At 43.5% G+C, this 22,527-nt stretch overlaps 1 protein-coding gene across 1 annotated transcript in view; it reads right to left on the reverse strand.

Annotated features, from left to right (window-relative positions):
* Nucleotides 1-22,527, reverse strand: part of LOC132914984 (acetylcholinesterase-like) — a 152,063-nt gene that overhangs the window by 67,320 nt on the left and 62,216 nt on the right. The window contains exon 2 of the mRNA XM_060974576.1: nt 6,036-6,178. Coding sequence (XP_060830559.1) covers nt 6,036-6,178 — 143 coding nt within the window. The remainder of the gene's footprint in view (nt 1-6,035; nt 6,179-22,527) is intronic.

Genomic DNA, 22,527 nt, shown 5'->3' on the forward strand with positions numbered 1-22,527 from the left:
AGTTCTTTCAGCAATTTTTTTCTTCTACACGATTAACTCGATAGAAAATCTGTTTCATCGTATTTATTATGTGATCTTCAATGCGTAAAGAGACGAGTTTTTTTTTTATTTATTTTCGACAAAATAGTGGCGAGGGAGACGCTGCGCACTGTGTTTTCTAAAATTAACATGTCGATCGGTATTGCACGGTTCTCAGAACTAGTGTGAGATACCTAGACCAAAAAGACAATAGCTTTCATTCTCCGCATAGAAAAGACACGAGGGTACACGGGGATTTTTAAAAATACTCATTTTTATGAAAATGGTAGGTGTCGGAGGTTATTTCTTGGACAAACTTTGGTTGGAGAAATGTCCGAGCAAACAAATATTTTACTGGTTACTTCTGTAGCTTGTATCGCGTAGAAAACTGGAATTTGTGGTTTCTTGGTCTAAGACACACCAGTTCCGGGAAGCGTGCAACGCCATTTTGTTGGAAAGAAATAAATGAAGAAAGATCTCCCGCTATTTCTTAACATTTATACAAAAAAGTCCATAAAATAGAGTCGCCATCTCATCTAGGAGGAAAGAATCGCTAAAAGAAAGTATTGTTTTCATGCGCGAAAGCTGTCACCTCTACTTAACCATCGAGAGAAAGCAAGGAATTATTCGCCAACGACGAAAAAGAAGAAAAAAAAAAAAAAAAAAAAGGAAAAAAGAAAACGCAGAAAAAGATTGTTTCAGGGGAAGCTTAAAAGTTCGTTCCCGATCTTCATCGTCTTCTGGAGGCGGACTTTTTCCTGCCAACGGAGGCAAACCTTATTTCAAAGTGTCCCTCCTCTTTTTCAATTTTTACCTTCTTTTTGAAAAAAGTGCAAGTTTAGACCGATTACATCTTGCCTTTTGATACAGCCCTTTCCAATTTCAATTTTCCACACTAGTGCACCAGCCACCAACCCCCACCCTGGCCACCCTGGCCACCCTGTCTGTCACAGGGTACTGCTTAATTAAATGGATGCTCGAACGAGGGTTTTACACTGTCTGATCCCTGACAAAGTGACTTTGACGCGACGTGCCGGCGACGGGAAGGTAATTAGCGGTGACCACGTGGAACGTGCAGATGATTTTCGAGGGGGTGACATTGACCGTGTACACAGAGATATTGATTAGCCAATCGGGCGCCCTCTTTTTCGGACACTTCTCACCCTCCAGACTGCGGTCATGACCACTGTTTGTCTTGTCAGAAGGGAAACTTCCGGTGAACCCTCGAGACCCTCGACCCTCGACCCTGAGCATCCCCTGTGCTTTCTTCGATCGATTTCAATGACACTTTCCTTTTCTTCGTGCTCTTGCGACGGTTTCTCAGAATTCCGACACGAAACGCCTTCAAAACGGTTTCATACTTTCGAGGGGTTCGAAAGGGGTTAGGTTCTTCAAAATCGATGATAAATTTGATGTAATAATACCGCGTAGAAGCATCGATTCGTCTTTTGAATGGGAACATAAGTTTTCTTTTTCAGAATATTTAATATAGAGTGTACTCTCTTTAAGATTGATCATAGGGATCACAAATATCATAGGGATATATCATTTAGTATGCAGAGTGTTTGGCTATAGGTGTGAGAAAATTTAAGGAGTGATTCTTGAAGCCGAAATAAGACGAAAACCAAGAATAAAAAAATTGCGTTTTCGGTTTTGTTTTTTAGTTATTGACAATTAAAAATTGGCTTAAATACTCTTGCACGCGAGCAAACCTCCTTACACGAACGAAAGGCGGTTTGCCTAAGCAACGGGGCTCACAGTGATCGTCAATCTGAACGACACATGGGCGGCAGCTTATCTCATACAAGTTGTAGAGAAGACTATGGTATTCAGAGACTTAAGCTGTCAGTGTCCAGAGCAAAATTGCACACTCACCGCGATCGTCCCGTTCGCGAATGTCCACAAACAATACAACAAATTATAACAAATGTTCAATGTGTCCTCCGTTTTCTCGTAAGCAAAGTCTAATTCTTCTCTTAAAATTTTGCCGTGTTGCCTGTTCGTGTGTCTGCAGAAGTAAGAATCGAAGGGATTTGAATTTGACGATCAAACAGGCCAAAGCCTAATGTTGCGAAGGAGTGTTAATCTATTTACCGAATAGAAATATTTTAGTTTCTAGAACAGAGGAAAAGGATCGTTCATGTTGTTTCAATGTAGATCCTTTTAGGTCCACTAATTTTCAATGGAAGTAAGAATATCAAATAATCATTCCACGTCTGAGAATTAGGTTTCAGTCGTATTCTGAACTTTCTTTATTCCATTGGGTGGTCTTGAAAATTTAAATTTTATGAAATTCGGCATTGTTGATTTTAACGACGTTGTGTGGAAAATTGTAAATATCAATATCTGGTATTGATAGCTACTATCGTATGGTACTAACATCTAATATTATCGTACATATTACTAGTTAGATGATCTCATGAAATTCCGAATTTGAATAGAAATCGAATAAGCTGCTGAAAGATCTAAGCGTTTTATAACACACGTTATATTTCTATACATAGAAATTAGCATCGTTTTAATCCTATTTCCTCATTTCTTACGAAGAACCAGATCCAAAAGTCAATAATTGTTAAAAAAAATCAAACCTCTTTTTTTTCTAATTTTCAGGAATGTCATGGAATAATTCTTCTACTATAATTCTGTCAATTCTACAATAATTTTCTATCACGAAACTGATTTCAACAATTTCTGAGTGTCTGCTCCCCTGTCTTTCTCTGTTTCAAATAATCCCGTACATACTTTGTTCGTTCGTTCGCCGTTTGAAAAAAATTTGTAAATGAATTTAAAGTGGAAATGAGCAGCGCTTTAAATGAAATATCTGGAAGATTGGTATAAATTCACCGAGGTGGAACATTCCAAGTGAATCGGGCGAAAAAAAGGAAAAATAAACAGAGGCAGATGAAGACGGTGAATTTAATGGAGGGTATTTTATCGAGGCCAAGAGGGGTAGTTTCGCCCCTTAAACTGGGTAAAAAAGGCTCTTTTCTCCACCGTGATCCGCGTAAATTCCTGCAAGAGATTAGGGCTGCGTGACCACTTTATATTACACCCTTAACGTTTTTACGGCACGGGGATGATCGAGGGTTGTCGATTCAGCGATCTTCATTCGGAAACGCCTACCCGGTAGAATTCCAACCACGTTGACGATCAGTTCCAGTCGGTTTCCTATAGTTTTCGAATTTATCGTTTCACCACGTCGATACCAATCACAGAGACGGTGCACAGAGAGTCGAATTATTCGAATGCGTGTTCATAATTGAAATATCAAACGATCCGTGACAGCTGACCAATATTTACGACGCCTGTTTGACTGTACAACAAACGCGTATATTAGCGTTGCGAAATTTCCCAAGGGTCAGGTTTCGCCTACGTGCCGGAACACGCGTAACGAAATCTCAGTGTTTCCTATTAAAAACTCTGCTATTGATACTTCCAGCTATAGTTTAATTGTTCGAGTACAGCTTGTGCTAATCTGCTGTTAAGAGCACGCGATTCTCATCAACACAGAAATGCAATTAGACAGTTTGATCGTACAGAATGAAACACGTGGTATGACAGTTTTTGCATAAATTATAAACTTCACTGATATTTACCGTTATTGTTTGATTTTGTAATCCTCCGATATATTCAAGATAGCGTTAGCGATGTTACGCTTCAAAGAGCAAAACAAAGTATCGTTTGATTCGTCAATATCGTATGATAAAATTTTGAAAAAATAATATAATAAAATAAAATGACAAACTTTTTGCGTAGGATTATTATACCGTTGGAGTAATTTGATCATTGAACACAGAATCATATCGCAAAGCAGTCGTAATACTTGCAACTACGTGGTTCTGAAACTCTTCTGGCTATAGCATCGTTTTAGAGAAATCGATGGCTCGTTGTACAGATATCGTACGTCCACAATTTTCGCGAAATTCGACTTTTTATACGTAACGTACAGCTCTTGTTCCTTTATACTGTATAAAAACCACGCGTATAACTATCTCATAAATTTTGTTTATTGTATTACGTCTATACAGAGATACCTTCCAACACCATGATCCACTCTTATCATTTTATATCCTTAAAGGGGATCGATACGCGGTTTGAAAACCACCCCTATAACGCCATTGATGAAGACAAACACAACGCGAAAAGTATCTATTCGAGTACAATGTACCGTCGAATTCATAAAACTGTTTCTCGAAAAACGCCAAAAAACTGCGCCTGCAACGTAGCGAACGTAAGAGCTAAAAGCGACGATCGAAACGCTGCCTCGTGTATTTCGAAATCGATAGCTGTGGAACCTTTTTTCGAGCACAGATATCGTTGTTATCTCGTAAAGAACGTAAGCAGACTGCAGCATTATCGTACTGGAGCGTCGAGCGTGTCCGATATGGTCGCGATGGACGTACAAAGATTAAAGGACAGAGAGATATTCGTAAAAATCCAGCGGCGAACGGAGGAAATATTTCCTCTTGCGGTAGCAAGGAATACCCTCCCTTGAGTGTATTTTGAAATTCCAAAAATTGTTCAATTCTTCCAACGTCGAATATAACGCGGTAGCTCCGCGTGAAATTTCGTTGCCAATGTCGTTTTCATGAGAGGCGAAACGAGGTGGAGGGCCGCTTTGAAACATCGTTTCAACGGGGGAAACTGCACATGTACCTGCACTGCATAGTGTTCCATAGTGTTCCATGGAAGTTTTCCCGGCCTTTGGAGGCCGCCATTTCCGCTCTGATATTAACGTGTCAAAAGGGGTGGCAAGGGGGTGACTTTCACTCGGGCTTACGGGTGAGAGATTGCATCGTATTTACTCCGCTTGAATCTTGTCGATCTTCCTTATCCTCCCTTCTTCTACCCTCCAGTCGCTTGGCTTAAAAAACGTTCAGAGGGTGGCTTTCTATAAGGGTTGGGTAGCTATCTGCTAGCAGTTGATCTCCAATGATCTTTCTCTCTTTCTTGTCCTATAAATGCTAATTAAATCCACCCTGTAACAGCTTTACTTCCCTTCCCACCTCCCTACAGATATAGTCATTACAGTAAGGGTTGTTTCTCGTGTCAGCCATATCCTGTATTTTACGACCATGATATTTATTACACGATACAAAACAAGGTAGGTGATTTAGCTGAAGCTGCTACGCGTTGCTTATTACGATTATCTAGTCGCCAAAGGGACCGGATTACCGCTACAAGTGCCACTGTATTTGTAAGGGGACGACGAAGAAGCAAAAGAAAATTGAGAAGACACTTAATCGGTTAATAATTCGAGAGAAAAATCGCGCCAGATCAACCCTTGTCGGGAGACAAGGGTCGGCGTCCACGCTGCATCCTCTGAGTTTCACGATGCACAAGCAAGTCTAGTAGTATGAAAATTCAAGGGCCCCGTGACATAATCACGCGACTAGAATATTTAAGTCCCACGTGACTGACTCCTGCCTTCCATTACCATTTATTCCTGTGAACACGGTACAAAGTGTGCAGCCCGTTTGACTTGCGCGCTCCATTACTACTGCATCCTGCGTCTTATGCTACTCATCCGGCCGTGGATGTCTCGGAGCGACGTGACCGGAATATCGACTGTCAAGCCCCATTCTTAACGCCGATGTGACAAACTACACCGCTTAAGACGACTGTGCAATGAAGTCTTCCGCGGCGACGAACAAGTAGTACATGGGTCCTGGGTAACCGTCGCAGAAATTTCGCGCTCCTCCACTGTCGTTAAACGTTTAACCCACTAACGACCAACGTTGCTTTAATATTTCGTTTGAAATTTTTATTTTAGCAATACTATGATCACTGAAAGGAATTCCTTGAATTTTTTCGATATCTTTTAATCACTGTTTCCTCTTCCATTTGGATTTGGAAGAGGGTGAGCTCCTTGTTCGAGTATACAAATTTTATTCAATAAAAAAATTTCGTAAAGCGTAACGAGCATTATCTATTCGCTGGTTGGCGCTTAATGGATTAAGTTTCGCCACAGAGGCCCTCGAGGCTGAAACAGGGGTGAAAGTTGAACAACAACATACCTGAAAAGTAATGGCCTCTCGCTCGATCTGGGACATGTTCTTGAAGATGGTGTTGATGATGCCGACGAACCTCTCCCGTTCCAGGAAACTCGCCTGATCCTTCTCAAAGATGTCGTTGAAATCGTAGAGGATAAAGTACGTGCCTGAAACGAGAAGATATTCAGCCAGGTTAGTAAAATATTTTTAAAAAATCCTCGTTCGCGATTAGTACAATTACGTGCGAAGGTAATTGTAATTACATACGACCGTTAAAACAAGAGTGGCAACAAATTACGGAGTCAATGAATTATCCCTTATCGCAAAGGAAAAAGGCGATTACATGCCGGTTCGCGCCTCAAAGACCCCTTTATGCAAAAACCATTGCCGGTGCCGAGGCTGCTTTTCATGTCGACAGGCGGTGCAAGGTTTGCCAGCCTCGAACACGTAGCCAAGCGACATAAAAGATCTCCTGTCGAACCGATACTATTGCCCTGTCACGGTATTTGCTTTGTAAATGCTTCGTCCAAAATCCGTGTTCCCTCGCCTTGTAGATGACGTGCACGATCCAAGCATGAAATATGACCGCTCTCCGATCGACAGATCGCGATAGCTTTCTCGATTACTTCGCCGTCGGACCTACCATTGATCCATACCACTTACTGTCTTTTCAACGAATATTTCTACAAATTCCTGCGTTCCTCCGATATTTTTATCAGTTTCAGATTTTGGCGATTCGATACAATTGCGTTTGATAATTAGACCGCGGATATTCGCGCAAGCTTGTACTTTTACGAACATAGCGAACGGAGGGAAATCTACGTATCTAGAAAGTTACGTCTCCAGCAAATATCACAACAAGTACACTGTTGCGTGTAATATTCCAATTAACTAATTAATTATTATCCGATTAATCAATTACCTTCGTGTCGCCCGACGTCGTCTCTACCATTGACCCATACCACTTGAACGAAACCATTTCATTTTTCTATCCGAATCTGTCGATTGCCAGAGATATTTAGCGAAGCTCGCGTTAACGAGCACGTTAACTACTAACTAGCAGTTGGATTAAAACACTGGGCTGCAAAGATCACGTTCCAAGTCCCCGGTGATAGAGCTTGCCGCTTTCTCAGACTTTCGGTGGAAAATCGACGAGTAAGCGAAAGCAACCGATAACCGACGAATCTTATCACAGTTGCACAGTCGTGAGGTAGTCGGTGAACGGTTGATAACGCGGATCCGACATCTCCTGGGTGTGCTTGCGGATTTACCGCGAGCGGCAACCACTCGATGCAAAAGAACTCAATTACCAGCAGCTCCCCGAGGACATTCGAGATTCTTAGAGACCGGAGGAAGAGTGTTGGCGCTGGCGGAAGAAAAGCTGCGAGAAGAAGCAAGTAGAAAAGACGGAAATTGAAGAGGACAGAGGCCGATGAGACTAAGGGCGAGCCTAGAAGATACCGCGAGTTGAAAGCGAACAAGACTGACAGGGATGGAACAAAGTGAAGGATCCGAGTACGGCGCAGGGTGGGGTAAAGAGAGGAAGAAAGTGGAGCCGCCAGGGAGACGGAGAAGTTGGCTGGATTGTGGAAAGGGGTTGGAAAGAAAAAAAAAGAAAGGAAGAGGTCGCCAGGTTGGACGAGTCACACCTCGACTCGCTCGTCTCTATCGATTCGACGTTAGCAACTTGTTGGGCACCCCCGGATCCAACAATTTTTATGGGAAACCCCCTGTTCCAACACCCTTGCTAGAAGGGAGTCGACCCTCGTGTCTCCAGCGACCCTCTACTTTTCCACATGCCACTCCGAGAGACCGCGTTAAGGAAGGTCTTAGACATTCTAAAACGCAAACGCGCAACTTCCCCGTGACGATACCAGCTGGTTAGCTAGACGACGAGGGTTCCTTGGCAGGCAACTTGGCCTGGAAGCTGAACAGAAGGCAAAATGGTGGGCGTTGATACATTGATAAAGCCAGGCAAGTTGGACGGGGTGGTTTTCCGGCAAATGTATCGATTTTGCCTGCAAGATGGCAGAGTTTAAGGGCTCTGGTCGATCGGTGGGGAGATAAAGGAGGGCTTAGGTACGAGAAACGGGCGTACGAAACCGCGAAACAGGAACCACGGGGGTTCGAAAGTCTCGAGCAACTCGCATTTGCGGTTATCGACTAACTTCTAACCCAAACCCCAGCCGAAATTCTGAAAATCTTCCGACAACGCCTGCGAAGATATATTAAGCAATAACAGACAGCGAGTAAGGGTGAGAGGCATAGAGAAAGAAACCGACGAGAAGTTAGCGAAAAAAGGCCAACAGTTGCTCCTACGTGATCTCATTTTGTCCGAAATCCGCCAGAGTAGAAACGTTCTATACGTTTCGGCGGAGGGCAGATGCATAAACGAAGAAGCGTAAATCTTTGCATCGCTAATACGAGAGCCCGTTAGAATTTCCACCGTCCTCGACGGTGCAAAGAAATAACGCTGCTAGTTGGCTCAAGTTGCAGCCGGAGCTTCGCTAAGAAAGCTTGAAATAAAGCATTCGCGTGACGAGCGTTACATGCATATTGCATGGCGAGACGTGTTTCGTTCTCATCCCACGTGCCCGGATCTGACGCGACAATCAGCGTGGCTGCTCTCTGGATTTCTCACTCCCTGCGTTCAAGCGTCTGTCTCTCACCGAGTATTAACACGGCGAAACTGCTTAGAAATTGTAAATCGGCGAAAGAGCGCAAGTAGGAATCGACAGTTTTGCCGAGAAATAGTTTGACGCATCCCAAGATCAGGCGTTAGATTACACGTCAGCAGACATTAGATGGCCACGTGGTATTACAATGTCAGGTGTTGAAGTGGTCACCACTTGTAAGAAAACTCTACATCTGGTCTTTTAGTTTTCTCAAGCACTGAAGCCATCGACAGCGTACAGAAGACGAAGGCAGACGATGGCTTCGGGGCTTTCAGTCATAGCGAGTGCTACGCTAAGTGTACACCTTGAATATATTATAATAAATTTCTTTGTTAAATATACTCGAGTGTTTCTTCCTCTCACTATCACGATCCATCTCCTCACATCTAATAACCTCAAGATCGGGTAAACGAGAAGTGAGATTCACTTTTACCAGAATTACAAGCAATGTTGTCGTATGGTGTTTAATGTACTTTTGCAATAAAAAATATCCAGTCGTAAGGTACTCTTCAGCGCGGATTGCGAGCATAATGTGCGCGTGCATCAGTTGCGTTGTCAGTACACTGCTAGTAGTGTGCTGCTGCTGATGTATAAGATTTTTGTCTTCATTCGGGTTGGGGGATTTTCTTCCAACCATCCGGAGTGCTCTTCTTCTCATTTTAGGAATAGGAAAAGCCGGGCTATGAGTGCCGGGATTCGAACCTGGTCTGGAATGTTCGTAACCAACGTAACCAGCGCTAACCACAGCTCCGCTGTCGTCAGATCGAGGATAGGGTCTTTGTGTTCCAAGCCACGGGACAGAAACCGTTGGAAAGTTTTGCATTTCCAACGATTCCAATCGAAAACCTTAAGATCCCTAGTAGATGCACCTTGGTACGTCACCAACGAAACGATACATCACGACCTCAAGATACCCACAGTCAAAGAAGAAATATCAAAATTTAGCGATAGACAAAGCACAAGAGTTAACAACCACCAAAACCCTCTAATTACTCAACTACTCGACACGTCGGAACAGATCCGCAGGCTAAAAAGATATTACATCTTAGACCTAAGCACTAGATTCAAATAGAATCAAACATACTATAAACACTTATTAATCATGTCATGGTACCACGTCAGATAAATTTACTTAAAATTCTCTAACGAGAATTGATTGTAAAATAAACGCAAATAAAAAGAAAAAAGTTTTGCAACAATATCATATATAAGCACCGCTCTACAGCGACCTAAATCCAAATTATAAATTATAATGCCAAAAAAAAAAAAAAAAAAATGTAATTCCAACACACATTATATTGTATGGCTATGTTGTACCGTCACGTATCGGTACTTTTGCCTAATCCACCCCACAATCGAAATTCATTGTTTATTGTGAATGCCATACATATGTAATAATCATTCTGAGTCAATAAACGTTATGAAAAAAAAATGTTGGGAAGTTTTACTGTCGAGTGTCACTACGTATTTATGCAAATTTCTATTTTTATGAATACAGCTATGAAGAAATGCAACCTGAGCAGAGATCTGTTTCACTCGTTAAATTTTGTAACGAGTACGCTATACCGCTGATATTTTCTTCATTGAATGGTCGCATCTTTACATTTCTCATAAATACATAAACATCTGCAGTCTAGTTATCGGTGTAGATAATGTAGGTAATGTAGGGTAATGTAGGGTAACGTAGCAAGGAGGAGCACCGAATAAGTTTATCGGTGTATTATATCTGAAGCATAATTTCGTTTAAATATTCTGTCAGATATGTGTGAGCTAGCTCGCACTGTACAGCGTAAGAATTTGGGTGTTAAGAGAGCGCACAAAGTGTCTAATTGAAAGATCAAATATAGCGTCTTGTACCGCTGGAATATCCGTCGGAATATGTCTGTACTTTACGTACGTCGATCCGAGTTTGGTATCGAGTTATATGTCTAAGTAGGAGGCTTTGTGCAGAGACCTCTTTTATGTTAATTTTGCCTGGTTAATTGAGGCTGAGTGTTAAATTAGGCTCGCGTAAATCCAAGCAAGCTTAGCAATGACTGTACATACGTATAAGAATTTTTAGCGTCTGTTTTAATGTATTAGGTTGTCCGGAAAGTGTCTTTCTTTTACAGACGATGCATTTTTGTACAAAGATGAAATCTAATCAGTGGAACGTTGTGATCCTTATTTTGATAGAACAAAATGGATCATACGTAATTCGATAAAATAATATAAAAGAGAAAAGTGCATCAATCATTTCCTTATAAAACGAAAGAGACTTTTCGGACGACCTAATAGAACGTCGTCCTGCTAGCCAGTGGAGCTGTCCTGTCAACTGTCTTTTCCGAGAATGGTGATACGAAAAAGACAGTAACCTAGCAGACATCAGCGTACTTATTCTACTGACCAAAATTCCACTTACGCTCTTTTTTAACCGGCCATCGGAGATTTAGAAATTAGTTAAACGCACGACGTTTGTAAATTAGCTTTGCCAGTTCTCTGCTTTGGTGGAATTCCAATATTGAGATATGTACAATTTTATGTGCTAGACTGGATTAGCTGCGTAGTGGTGATACATATATCTGAATACGAGTGTGTGGAAGTATGTGTGTGCGCGATGTCACGAAAACAAAGGAATGTTAACTGCTCAGTCGATTAACAGTCTGGTAAGGAAGAAGGTGAGACAAAAGAAACTGCTGAGACGCGTTCGAGTGTGCATCGATGAATATCCTTGAAATCGTTTATCAAATAAATATATAACCATTTGAATATAAATTCTAAGTGTAAATTTAGTGTTCCTGTACCATTATTTCGGCGATTAAGGTCCCAACGACCATGGAAAGTTGCGGGAAGATCAGCGAAACGTTGGGAGCATCTTAAGCGAGTGAAAAAAATGTCCGTTACAAGATTGCCAGTGGTGGAAAGCGCCTTAAGTTACCCTGTCTACCAAGTACTTCTAATTTATTCCTTTCGATGGTTCGTAAATTGAGTTCCATTGTGTTTTTCTCGAGACTCGTTTGTTGCGGAAATTTCCTTCTAGCGCCAGGGGATGGCGAACTCTTTATTCCGATTCCATCTGCGGATGTCATCCCTCGTCGGCGGGGCAAGCCTAATTGTTCCCCTCTTTAAGCTCTCCTCGACGAATTATTATTCGATTGTTGGCGAAGGACAGCGCGGAGACGCGAGCGATGAATTATTTTCGGCGAATATTCGGCGAATTTTCGGTAGCGCGATGGAATTCGCACTGAAGCTGCGACAGGAAAATGGTAGCCGATGGTTTCGTACAAAGCGAAGCGAACGTTTCTCACCGGTTTAACAAGCGACCAGGAAGAACGGAGATCGCGTGAACTCGCGTTTACGTCATCGGACGCAAATTTAATCTACCGCTGGTTGGCGGTGCACGACTGGCCAACGTGCGCGTCTCCAATATCGTCTTGTTTTCCGCGCCGATGAAAGCGGAGACGGCGAAGATTGTGTAACCTTGAGATTGGAAAGTAAGCGGAGTATAACGTCGAATGGAAAAAGTTATCTCGGAAAATGTACCCAGAGAGTCTCCTGCTATCAGAAAATAGGTAGCGTAGTACTCTCCGTTGGTTGGGATCTTCCGGTTCAGTTCAAGACGAAGCGGTAGGTTAATTCACATCTTGCACGCTAAACCTGATCTAATGATGTAACTTTGACTAACCAGAACACAGTAACCTGGCTTAGAGTTGTTGGTCTAACCCGACCATGGTTGCCAGGGCTAACGTACTGTCCTAGACTAACGGACTAACCCATAATCAACACGCTGCCTCAGGTTTGACATCCTAACCTAGATCTGACACCCCTAATCCTCTAATGCACGCTCAAGTATCAAACCTAGCCTAATCCACAGTGTTAATACGTTAATCCATCTTAATTTATAGCGAGATGGTCCAATTGTAGTCTGAGTCTACGTCTAAGTTTCTTTCTACCTGCAACAGTTTGATTTAATCTTGACTAAGTGCTGATGCAACCATGACGGAATAATTCAGCTTAACGTCTTAAACGCAAGATTCGACTGTTTAACCAAAGCCTAAGAACCTAATATATTAGCCTGATTCATAGCCGAAGCAGGATCCAGCGTTTTGGACTTTGATCCCTAACGAACAGAGTCAGGCATAATACCTTGGTTCCGTCCTGACGCTATAATTCAGTCATAACAAACGAATGTACGGGTGAATCAACACCATAGCTCAACCTTGTGACAGCTTATCTGGACGTTGTCGGCCTGACCTAACGTTCTAACGCGTAGCCAACGGTCTGCTGCAACACCCTAACGTCCTAAAACTCAGATCTATCGCAGTAATTTTGGTATTAACTAGTCGCAAGTAGTTTGACCGGAGATTTGGCAGACAAATCTGCGCGGCTGGTGATCGCTAGCAAGACGAGAGAGAGGCAGCGGATCTGTAGCTGCAAGTTTGTGTCGATAACGACGAGATTGACATCCTGATCGGTCATTAACCCATTTGCATCCAAGCACGGATTATTATTATTTTAATTTATTATTTTTATTTTTATTTATTGGATTGGATTGATTGGATTATTTCCATTTTAATTTAAATAATTCCTTTTTAAAATAACTAATTTTTACTTTTGTGGCGGATGACGTGAGGAGATCGGATTTAAATTATAACGACGAATAAGATTGCTATTGCAACCGTCAAGTGTATTTAGAGTAGATATTAATATCAAGGCTTATAAATACCGTCGATAGACGTTCGTACAAACGTAGTCGCGAAGACAGATCATAAAATGTTCGTGGATAACTCGAAGACTCGTATACTCCGTTAATTCGCAAATAATAACTCGGTAATATCTCGGTAATAGTTCGATGATAATAACTGCCCGCTCGCGATCGTGTCCGTTTATTTATACTGGTCAGGGGGGAGTCGGAAAATTCAAATTTGTCTTAGAACGACGGTTGCCCTCCACGGCGACATTGTTTTTGCCTAGAGATAATCTAACGCTATTTTCATGTGTCGACAACAATATGAGACGCTCTCGCTTCGTCTCGTTCTGTGACTCACGTGTCGCTACACTTTTTTCCTCTGTTATAAAGAATGTAAGACACGATGTTTGCGAGGTAACGTTGTTTACCAATCGTTTTGAACAGTAAATTTTCGATAAACTCCACGAAGAATTCGGATGCCATTTACTGCACCTGCGACCAGTCGCGCGCGGTGACGAGGACCAGTCGTCGATTGAACGCCGCTGATGCCTTCAAATGGCCTCTTAAGTAGTGCCATGATGCAAATGAGTTGAACTTAACCAAGGTGTGATTATAGTCTTCAGTGCGCAAACTTTACGAGCGCAAAGATTTCGTGTTCTCAAGCTCCATCCACTCGTCCTACTTTGTTGGCCAACGTTTCGATAAAAGGATCCCGATACCGAACAACTTTTTCGAACGAAGATAGAATATAGAGTTGGCTGTGTATATCTGGTCGTAAATCTGGACGAAGAGATTATAAAGTGTCTTGTAGCCACGTGCAGAGCGGCGATATTAATCGCAATCGCGTTTCGTGCTGGCGAAACCAAGTTTTAGCCGGTCCTCGCCACTTCCTATTTATCTAGTTCGACTGGAAACTCTCTGCCACCGCTGTCAACCGATCACTACCTTCCATGGGTTTCTGTGCATGTCGAAATCAGACAAGTTTCGGGAAGTCGGTGCAACGAAACGAGCAAACGACGTTCGATTACCATTTGATCGTTCTTTCCCGACGAACGGAATAAAATATCGGGAAACCGATGCAGTCTAATTCAAATGTAACCCAAGGCCAGCCTCGCGTTGATCCGATCGCCGAGTCAGCCCTCATACCACCAGCTGCGACAGGGTAATTGGTAACATCGAATTTCCTGATAACCTTGATGGCGATAATCTGATGAACCGATTAATCGAGGCTCGAATTAATTTCTCCGCCGCGAACATCGAGCACGTTTCCACAAGTTTAATTGAAATTTTCCCGCCGGTCCTTGGTAACCGCGGATCGGCAAGTCGCCAGCGAAATATCGCGTTTTCAGCCCGGCTTGGTTAAATACAGTGTGGACGCGTGGCTGCTTTCAAATATGCGAAATTCTTGCCACGGTAGACGAGCTGCGCCGCTGTTGCTCTTTGTTCGAAATTCCGGTAATTTCGGGCGAGCCGTCAGCGCGCACGAGAGCGATGGTTCCCCGGCGTCGCCGGAACGTCAAATTTTCTGTCTGCTCAACCAGTTGTAACGCGAAATTTCCAGCTTGGTTGCAGGTTAAAACGGCAGAAATATTTCCGGCATGATACCCAAACGCCATCTATGTCGATCGCAGACCGCGCTTCCAAGCTTCCCTTCCGCTGCAAAAATATTTCATTGCCAGGAAATTTAGTAGAAAAGCTGTAACAGCAATTTTTTACCGGCAACTAAATATATTTCTCGGCAATGTTCCCACGTTGAAAATGAACCTGAAAAAGTTGTGGTATCTGTAGGGTAACGAATTTTCAGATCGTGGTTACTCCGGGTGTTCTCGAAATGCTACGATAAACGGAGCACCGAACTGCGTATCATGAAACTTAGAAAAAAGAAAAAATACTGCCGAAAGAGAAAACCAGTGCAAAATTCAAATTAGGTTTTTTTGCAATATCGAAAATACAGAGTTTCGAGTAGTACGAATCGAGTTTGTCTAACTCGGTGAGTTAGAATTTCATCGTGAGTATTTTTACCAAGATAACGACGAAACGAAAATTTATTTCTCCACAATATGTAGACTGTAGATGGAGATAAGAAAAACTGGAGATAGTATTTTTCGAGCGATATATATATCAGGCTGACAAGGGGAACGCAAGAGAGACGCTGACTCGATTTCCTGCCTCGTCTTCCGGGTAAATCGAGATTGAAGTTCGAAGGAGAGCTCACAGCGATCTGGGTCGACCAGGAATTTCACTTTTCCATGCCTAGAGTATTCTTTATTACCTGGAGCACACGCCGGCAGCCACTTTCGTCATTTATCCGCGGTAATTTATCCGGCTTTCGACCCGACTCCCCGTACCAGAGACATCATTCTTCGTCGCCGGAAATGAAATCGTGCGGCTCTTGTCACGCAGACGCTGCAACCCCATCCTCCAGGTGCAAACGCAATTTCCACAAGCTTCTTTAACATTCAGCCGGCGGTTAATGTCGCCCAACGTTTCTAGAAACACGTCTCTACGAGACTGCAGTTGAAATGCAGGAAAAAGATGTACTACGGCAACAGACAAACTTAATTTAACGTACAATTGGATGCTACGAATTTCTCAAAGTACGGCGGTAGATCGTCGGTCGCCAAAATGTACTCCGAAGATCGGATAAGCTTTGTAAATTAGCAAACATGTAGCCGCAATGGTCTCCTCTAAAGTCTAAAGTCTCCAAAGTCTCTGAAGTCTGCCCCAAGGATTTAGAGAAGACCACTCAGCCAGACTCAAACCAGTGCTACACATTTGACAACCACTCACAATGTTGTGAACGTGCTCAAAATTTCTAACAGTCGCATAGCTTATTGTGTGGCCAAATCGCTCGATCCACGTTAGATTTTGAAGTTCTAAGCTGAGAGGAGCTTAGATCCTCAGCAAAGAATGCTACAGCTCTTCTGATTCATTGGTCATCCTTATCGTCTCTAAAGTCTTCCCCAAGGATTTAGAGAAGTCCAGTCAGCCAGACTCAATCCAGTGCTACACATTTGACAACCACTCACAATGTTGCGAACGTGCTCAAAATTTCTAACAGTCGCATAGCTTATTGCATGGTCAAATCGCTCGATCCACGTTAGATTTCAAAGTTCTAAGCGGAGGGGAGATTAGATCCACAAGAAAGAATGCTACAGTTCTTCTGATTCATTGGTCATCCTTATCTTCTTCGAACTTTCTCAACAAACCTTTGAACAAACAAACAATCTCCCACTACGCGACGTCTAGAGTATCCAGCTATGTAGCTATAGAACATCTGCACATTCACACAGTTTCAATAATTCTATATGTAGTCTGATTAGGCACAATAGCGTACAGATTGTCTTTGACAATTCATCGAAAAATCGTCGTGAACAGACAATTCGGTTTAGAAAAGTTGGAGGAATTGTCCAAGCTGAACGTGGTCGATATTTAAGTCCGGCTGGCCTAAATCGCCAAGCTTGGTCAGAATTTAACGCGGATAACGAGGAAGAAGTTTCGTAGCCTGGAAAGTTGGTCTGCATCTGGACATTGCGAGTCGTCTGTGCGGTTCTAATTGACCGGGAAACAGTCGAAGCTTTGTATTAGTCAACGACCATCCCCGTGGAATAAACGCGTCCACTCTCGGAAATGGAATTGTCGGATCGCTGCTCTTTGCTTGACCCAAACTCGACAAACAAGGCGTGTTTTCGTTAAAACTTTAGGCGACTGATTAAAGCGATACTCCTGTCTGGGAAACGTTTTCCAAGCAGAAAATCAGGCTGGGACGTAGCTCGGCCTACTGAAGAAAGTTTGCGAAAGTTGCTGGGATTCGATCGAACAAAGAAACGACTAGGTATAATGGGTGATTTTAATTTGGCTTGGTTCATTTGAAGCCGTGGAATTTTAAATCACCGTTAACACACCGTCGATGGTAGATCGTGAAATGTAAATTGTAGGCCAGATTCCGTACATTTTTCGAAAATGTGTCAAATCAAATGAAACGAAAAACGTCGATTCACGTCTGCCGTTCTCAACGATTGCAAAATGGAAAACGTCGATTCGTGTCTGCCGTTCCCATCGTTCACGAAATTAGAAACGTCGGTCCACGTCTCCTGTCAACAATGTGCTAATCGAGTGACAAAAGTAAAAGAAAGTGAGATAGTGGAATTAAACTGGAATGTGTTAGCGTAATAGGTGGAGCAGTGGTTAACTCATTCGACTTTCAAGCCAAGTGGGCTTAAGGTTCGAATCTCGCCTCTACCCTATTTCCATTTTCTTTCCATTTTCTCGCATTCCGCGCAATCGTTGAACCCCCATTCCCCGAATTTTCCATATTCAACGATCGAAAAAGAAATCCAATATCAATTAATTATAAAAAGAAAATGGAAAATCCATTTATGAGACGATCGATAAGTGGCAATTGAAAAGGAATGAAGAAAACGGAAAATCATATAGAGGTGGAAAAATGAAATACGCGCACAAGAAGAAAAACCCCAACCTATACATACTACAGCCGAGGCGATGCTACAAGATAAATTGCTACTGGAAAAGTAAGGGAAAAATAATCCATGTAAGTAAATCTGCCGACTAAATCGAGTTTTTGGGCTCGTCGACCTTATTGGCGATTGTTTGTTCCAAAGCAATGTTTGAGGCCGATGTAGGTACATATAGGGTGGGCAAAGTGTTTACATTAATTTGCAGTGGCTAGATTCCAGGATACGCATCTCGGGGTGCTCGCTAGCTCAGCGACTATAGGGCAGACGCGGCCCCTTCGACTAGATGCGTTATTAGGGAAGTTTCGATGATTGAACCGGAAGTTTTCAGCTACCAGGCAGAGAGAGAGAGAGAGAGTAACTTCTCCGAGACTCGTTTCAAACACGTTCATAACACGCGACGAATCCCCCCTTGGTTTCATTAACTGCCGTTTCGTAATATCGCAGAGACGCCAGTGTTCGTTTGCGAATTTCCCGACATTACGATTTCGCCAAACCGTCGAGCGAGATTTCCTGGTGGCCGCGTCACGTGCACACCAGAGGACTCGATATCTCGTATCGGAGCGGAAACGGGCCAGATTCGAGCAGTAACGAGATCTAACGGAGCCGCAGGCAGAATTAATTGCGCGCAGTTGCCGTTCCTGCTGTCTGTCCGTCGCCTCTTTGCGCGTTAGCCTTAATCGAACCCGCTGCAACCCCGCAAACACGTTTACACCGTGTTTACACTCGTCCGTGAACACGTATGCATGATTAAATAGCGGTGTCAGCTTCGTAGATGGCGCGCGGCAACGCCATTTACCCCCGAAAACCATCCATTCGCTCTAGCCTCTCATCCTAACCTAAAAAACACTACCACGGAACGTAATATCTCAGCGAGGTACCATTTTAATCGAAGTTCGTTCATCGATCCGGCGAGTTTGAAATTGCCAGTCGTCCTTCCAAGAGAGAGAGAATGGCTCGGAGGATTAAACTTTCCGAGAGGAAATGTGATCAACGGGTTGAGACAATACGTATTCAGGGCCAATCTGTGCCAGCCTCGATCAGTTAACAGACCACAATAGACCGCTGCTTGCTCTCTCCCTGGCAAGATGTGATTTGTGAACCAACTGGCAGACAGGACCCGGTCAGCTGTTCTAGGATTTATCGCAAGAAGTTTTCGAAGATCTCTGAAATTTCGCAACGTCCAATATCTCTCGGTTGACGAATCATCATCGAATAGCAGGCAAACTACTTTCAATTCCCTTACGCTTCCCAAATATCAAATAAAAAATTCATTCTTCTGGGAAATTTGTCCACTGCAAAATTGATGAAGATCCGCGAGGTCCAGGAACCCGGGGTAACTCGGTGAAACAGAGAGGGGAGGATTTTTCGATGTTTCGCAAACTTTCTACCTCCCTTCGGTGTCACAGGGCTTATTTAACCGTAAACTCGCATCGATCAGGCGAGTAACCTTTCAGATCGGCCCTAGTTTCGTACTTTAAGCAGGTTTTCCCCCTGAAAGCGGTTAATCGACACTCGATAATCGAGGATACACCGGATGATTCCTCCACGAGCTTCGTCTCTGTAAACCGTATCCCAGAAGAAGTAGTTGAAATAGTTGAAACAGGTAGATTGAACGAGGTATCGAATTTTCCGAAGGATTTTAGTCGACGATTTGGTGGAGAAGGGAGTAGTGGAAGGAATCGAAGTGGGCTACAGTCGATACAAGGCGTTTAACGAGATTCGGCCACGGTGGAGTCATGAATCAGCATGGAGCAGCGGCCGTGGAAAATAAAGTTTTCCGACTGATTGGATCTCGGCCGGAACTTCCTCACCGCGAACCACCGCTCGACTTTAATCTCCCACGAGCGGCTTGGCTGCCTTTCATTTCGAGGAGAAGAGGTTCCTGTTCGCGTGCCATTTGGGATGCCTTCTGATTTACGTCCATTGATTTTATCCGAATTCTCGAAGGGATCGTTTTAGCTTGAAAAAACTTCCCTCGTTCCTCTCTCTCTCTCTCTCTCTTTCTCCTTCTCTCTCTGGGAATACAAAGGAGGGAGAATTTGAGAAGAAAAAGCAGAGGAAAGATAAGAGTTAGGAATATGACAGTTAGACTGCGAGGTCTTGCGCATTTATGAAAAATTTAAGGCTGCAATAAATAAAATATTCAAAGTGCTATATTTGATAGGAACAAATCTCTGCTTAGATTCTACCCTCCTAGTTATTCTCACAAAAAAAAAAATAAGAGGAATGAAAAGATGTTGCATTAAAGAAGATATGAGAAAAATTTCTATAGACGTTTGCAGTCCGATGATGATTAAAAGCCAGACCAAGCGAATTATAGGGTTTCCTTAGGATTCTCGACCGTTGAATCTCATGGGAAACATTTGAAACATTGGTGGAAGCTCAATGACACAAATTGTCAGGCTCCACAGCTGAAGATCTTAGGCCGATAATTTTTTCTTTCTAACGAGTCTTTTCAGTTACAGTTACAATTCACTACTTTGATGCCTGCATCTCGCTTAAAGAGCCTTTTACGAGCCTGGTTGGAACGGGAAACAGCCCTAAGCTCGCCGGAAGCTGGCAGTTGGCAAGTTCGTATGGGTCCGAGAGGACGAGCGCAGCTGTGGCTCTCCTGACCGAGTTTCTGAGAGGACGGACGAGCAAAGGAATAGAGCGGAGAAAGCGGATGAATAATTTAGAGCTACGGCTTGCCGCGTAATCGCGGTCTTCAGAGACCACGGGGGAAAAAGTGGAGGGTCGAATATAGCTTGGTCCTTCCGGCACGAGTTATCTGGCTCAAGGACGAGGAAAGGTCCTGCGAAGGTGTGGTCTTATTTACCACGTTAATTGCACCTTGTTGCTGGATAAACGATATCCCTCAGCTGAATAAATATTAAGGAAGGTGGGGCAACGAGTTGTTCGCTCACAATTTTGTCATTTCCCTCGAATTTCCTGTCTAACCTCTGTGTTACGTCGACCGACTCTCTACCTGAGCCGGACCTCACAGCGCGGACGGATGGCAGCCAGATGCCCGCACATCCTTATCGCATACTCTTGAAAACACTCGCAGCCTGACTATAAATCTCAGAAAACTCTGGCGAAAGTCTTTCATCGCAAACAAGGACTTTTCCACGAAAGCGTTTTCTAAGGTTTCTGGTTAACGTCTTGAAAACACGTGAACGCTAAGTGTTCACACGTGCGATGCCTCCTACTCCCAACTTTCCATCGAGGGTGGCTAATACCCTTCCTAGTCCATCGATAGTCTTACTAACCAATAGAAACAATTTCTATTACCCTCACTTCTCCAACCAAAAACTGTCATCAACAAATCAGATGATTCCGTGCGTTAGACACACCCTTCCTTAGCTCACCTCCGACACAGCATCGTCACGAGCAAGTCAGTTCGTCTTCGTCCTCAAATCAGTCACTACGTCTACACCGTAAGGTCGCAATCTAACATTCGAACCGATCAATCGCAGTCGAAAACTCTCTGTACGGTCGCGTCCAAATTAATCACATTGTATAATATCTAACTCGAACACTCTAGTGGTAACCTCCGACACCATCTAAACCGATCTCTTATATACATTGTAAGTGATTCTGATATAAATATATATATTTATTCTACAATAGTAGAATAAGTTGCACTCATTGAATCATCCCGGTTATCCTAAACGAAACGCGGGGAGCGACCATTTCGCGGCGTCGATTAACCGAATCGTAGCGAGAATTTACGACTCTCGCTGACGCGTTTCCTCGCGACCGCGTCTCTCCGCGAACGGTCGCAACATTTGGTCCTTCGAGCCGGATCACGTGTCAGTGAAAAGGTGGACTTATCAGTGAACATACAGTGCCACGTGAATCCATCATAATTGGCGGAAGCGTTACCACTCCAGCGAGGCCAGGCGCATCACCTTCGAAGAGGTACAACCCGTTGGTCGAAGAACGCAACCACTCAACCTCCCGCCGCAGCGGGACAATCAGCAACATCGCAAGTACAACCATTTCAACTTCTCTACCATTGTGTCACCTTCGGGAAGGATCACCTTCCTCGCGAAGCGCACATCAACCACAGTCCGCTGCATAGTAACAAGCGATATCTTGCCGTCGGAACAACGTCGGTCTCATACCGCAACTCCAAGGTAAGCCCAATCAAAGTATCGAAATCAGCAATGGCGCCCAATCTAGAAGAGCGCACAAAACAGTTGATATTAAAACGAGAGGCGTTCAGAAAAGAATTAGAGATAGCTCGCGCAATACTCGACAGTTATGAGGAAGGGGGCCCTATCCACACCATCCAACGTACCTTGAAAGAGTTAGAGATAGAATTCGCATCATTCAAAAAGAATCAGTGTGACCTAGACGATAGGGAAGAAGGCCCGACACAGCAAGATCGCGTGAATCTACAACGGACATTCTATACTATCTTCGGGGACGCGTCGGCCATCATTGACACCGCAACGAAACAATCAGAGCCGACGATCCGAGTTCCGACTTCGAACATTTCCTCGCCGGAACCCATCGAGTTGCCAAAAATTCAGTTACCCACGTTTTCGGGTGCTTACGAGGACTGGCCAGGTTTCGCGAATCAATTTCGTAACACGGTTCACGACAACCCACGAATCGACGACTGCAAACGTTTGACATATCTTCGATCCTGCTTAACGGGCGCCGCGGCGCTAACCATACCATCTTTGAATAACGTAGCAACCAAT

Source organism: Bombus pascuorum, chromosome 15, assembly GCF_905332965.1.
Source record: "Bombus pascuorum chromosome 15, iyBomPasc1.1, whole genome shotgun sequence".
NCBI lineage: Eukaryota > Metazoa > Arthropoda > Insecta > Hymenoptera > Apidae > Bombus > Bombus pascuorum.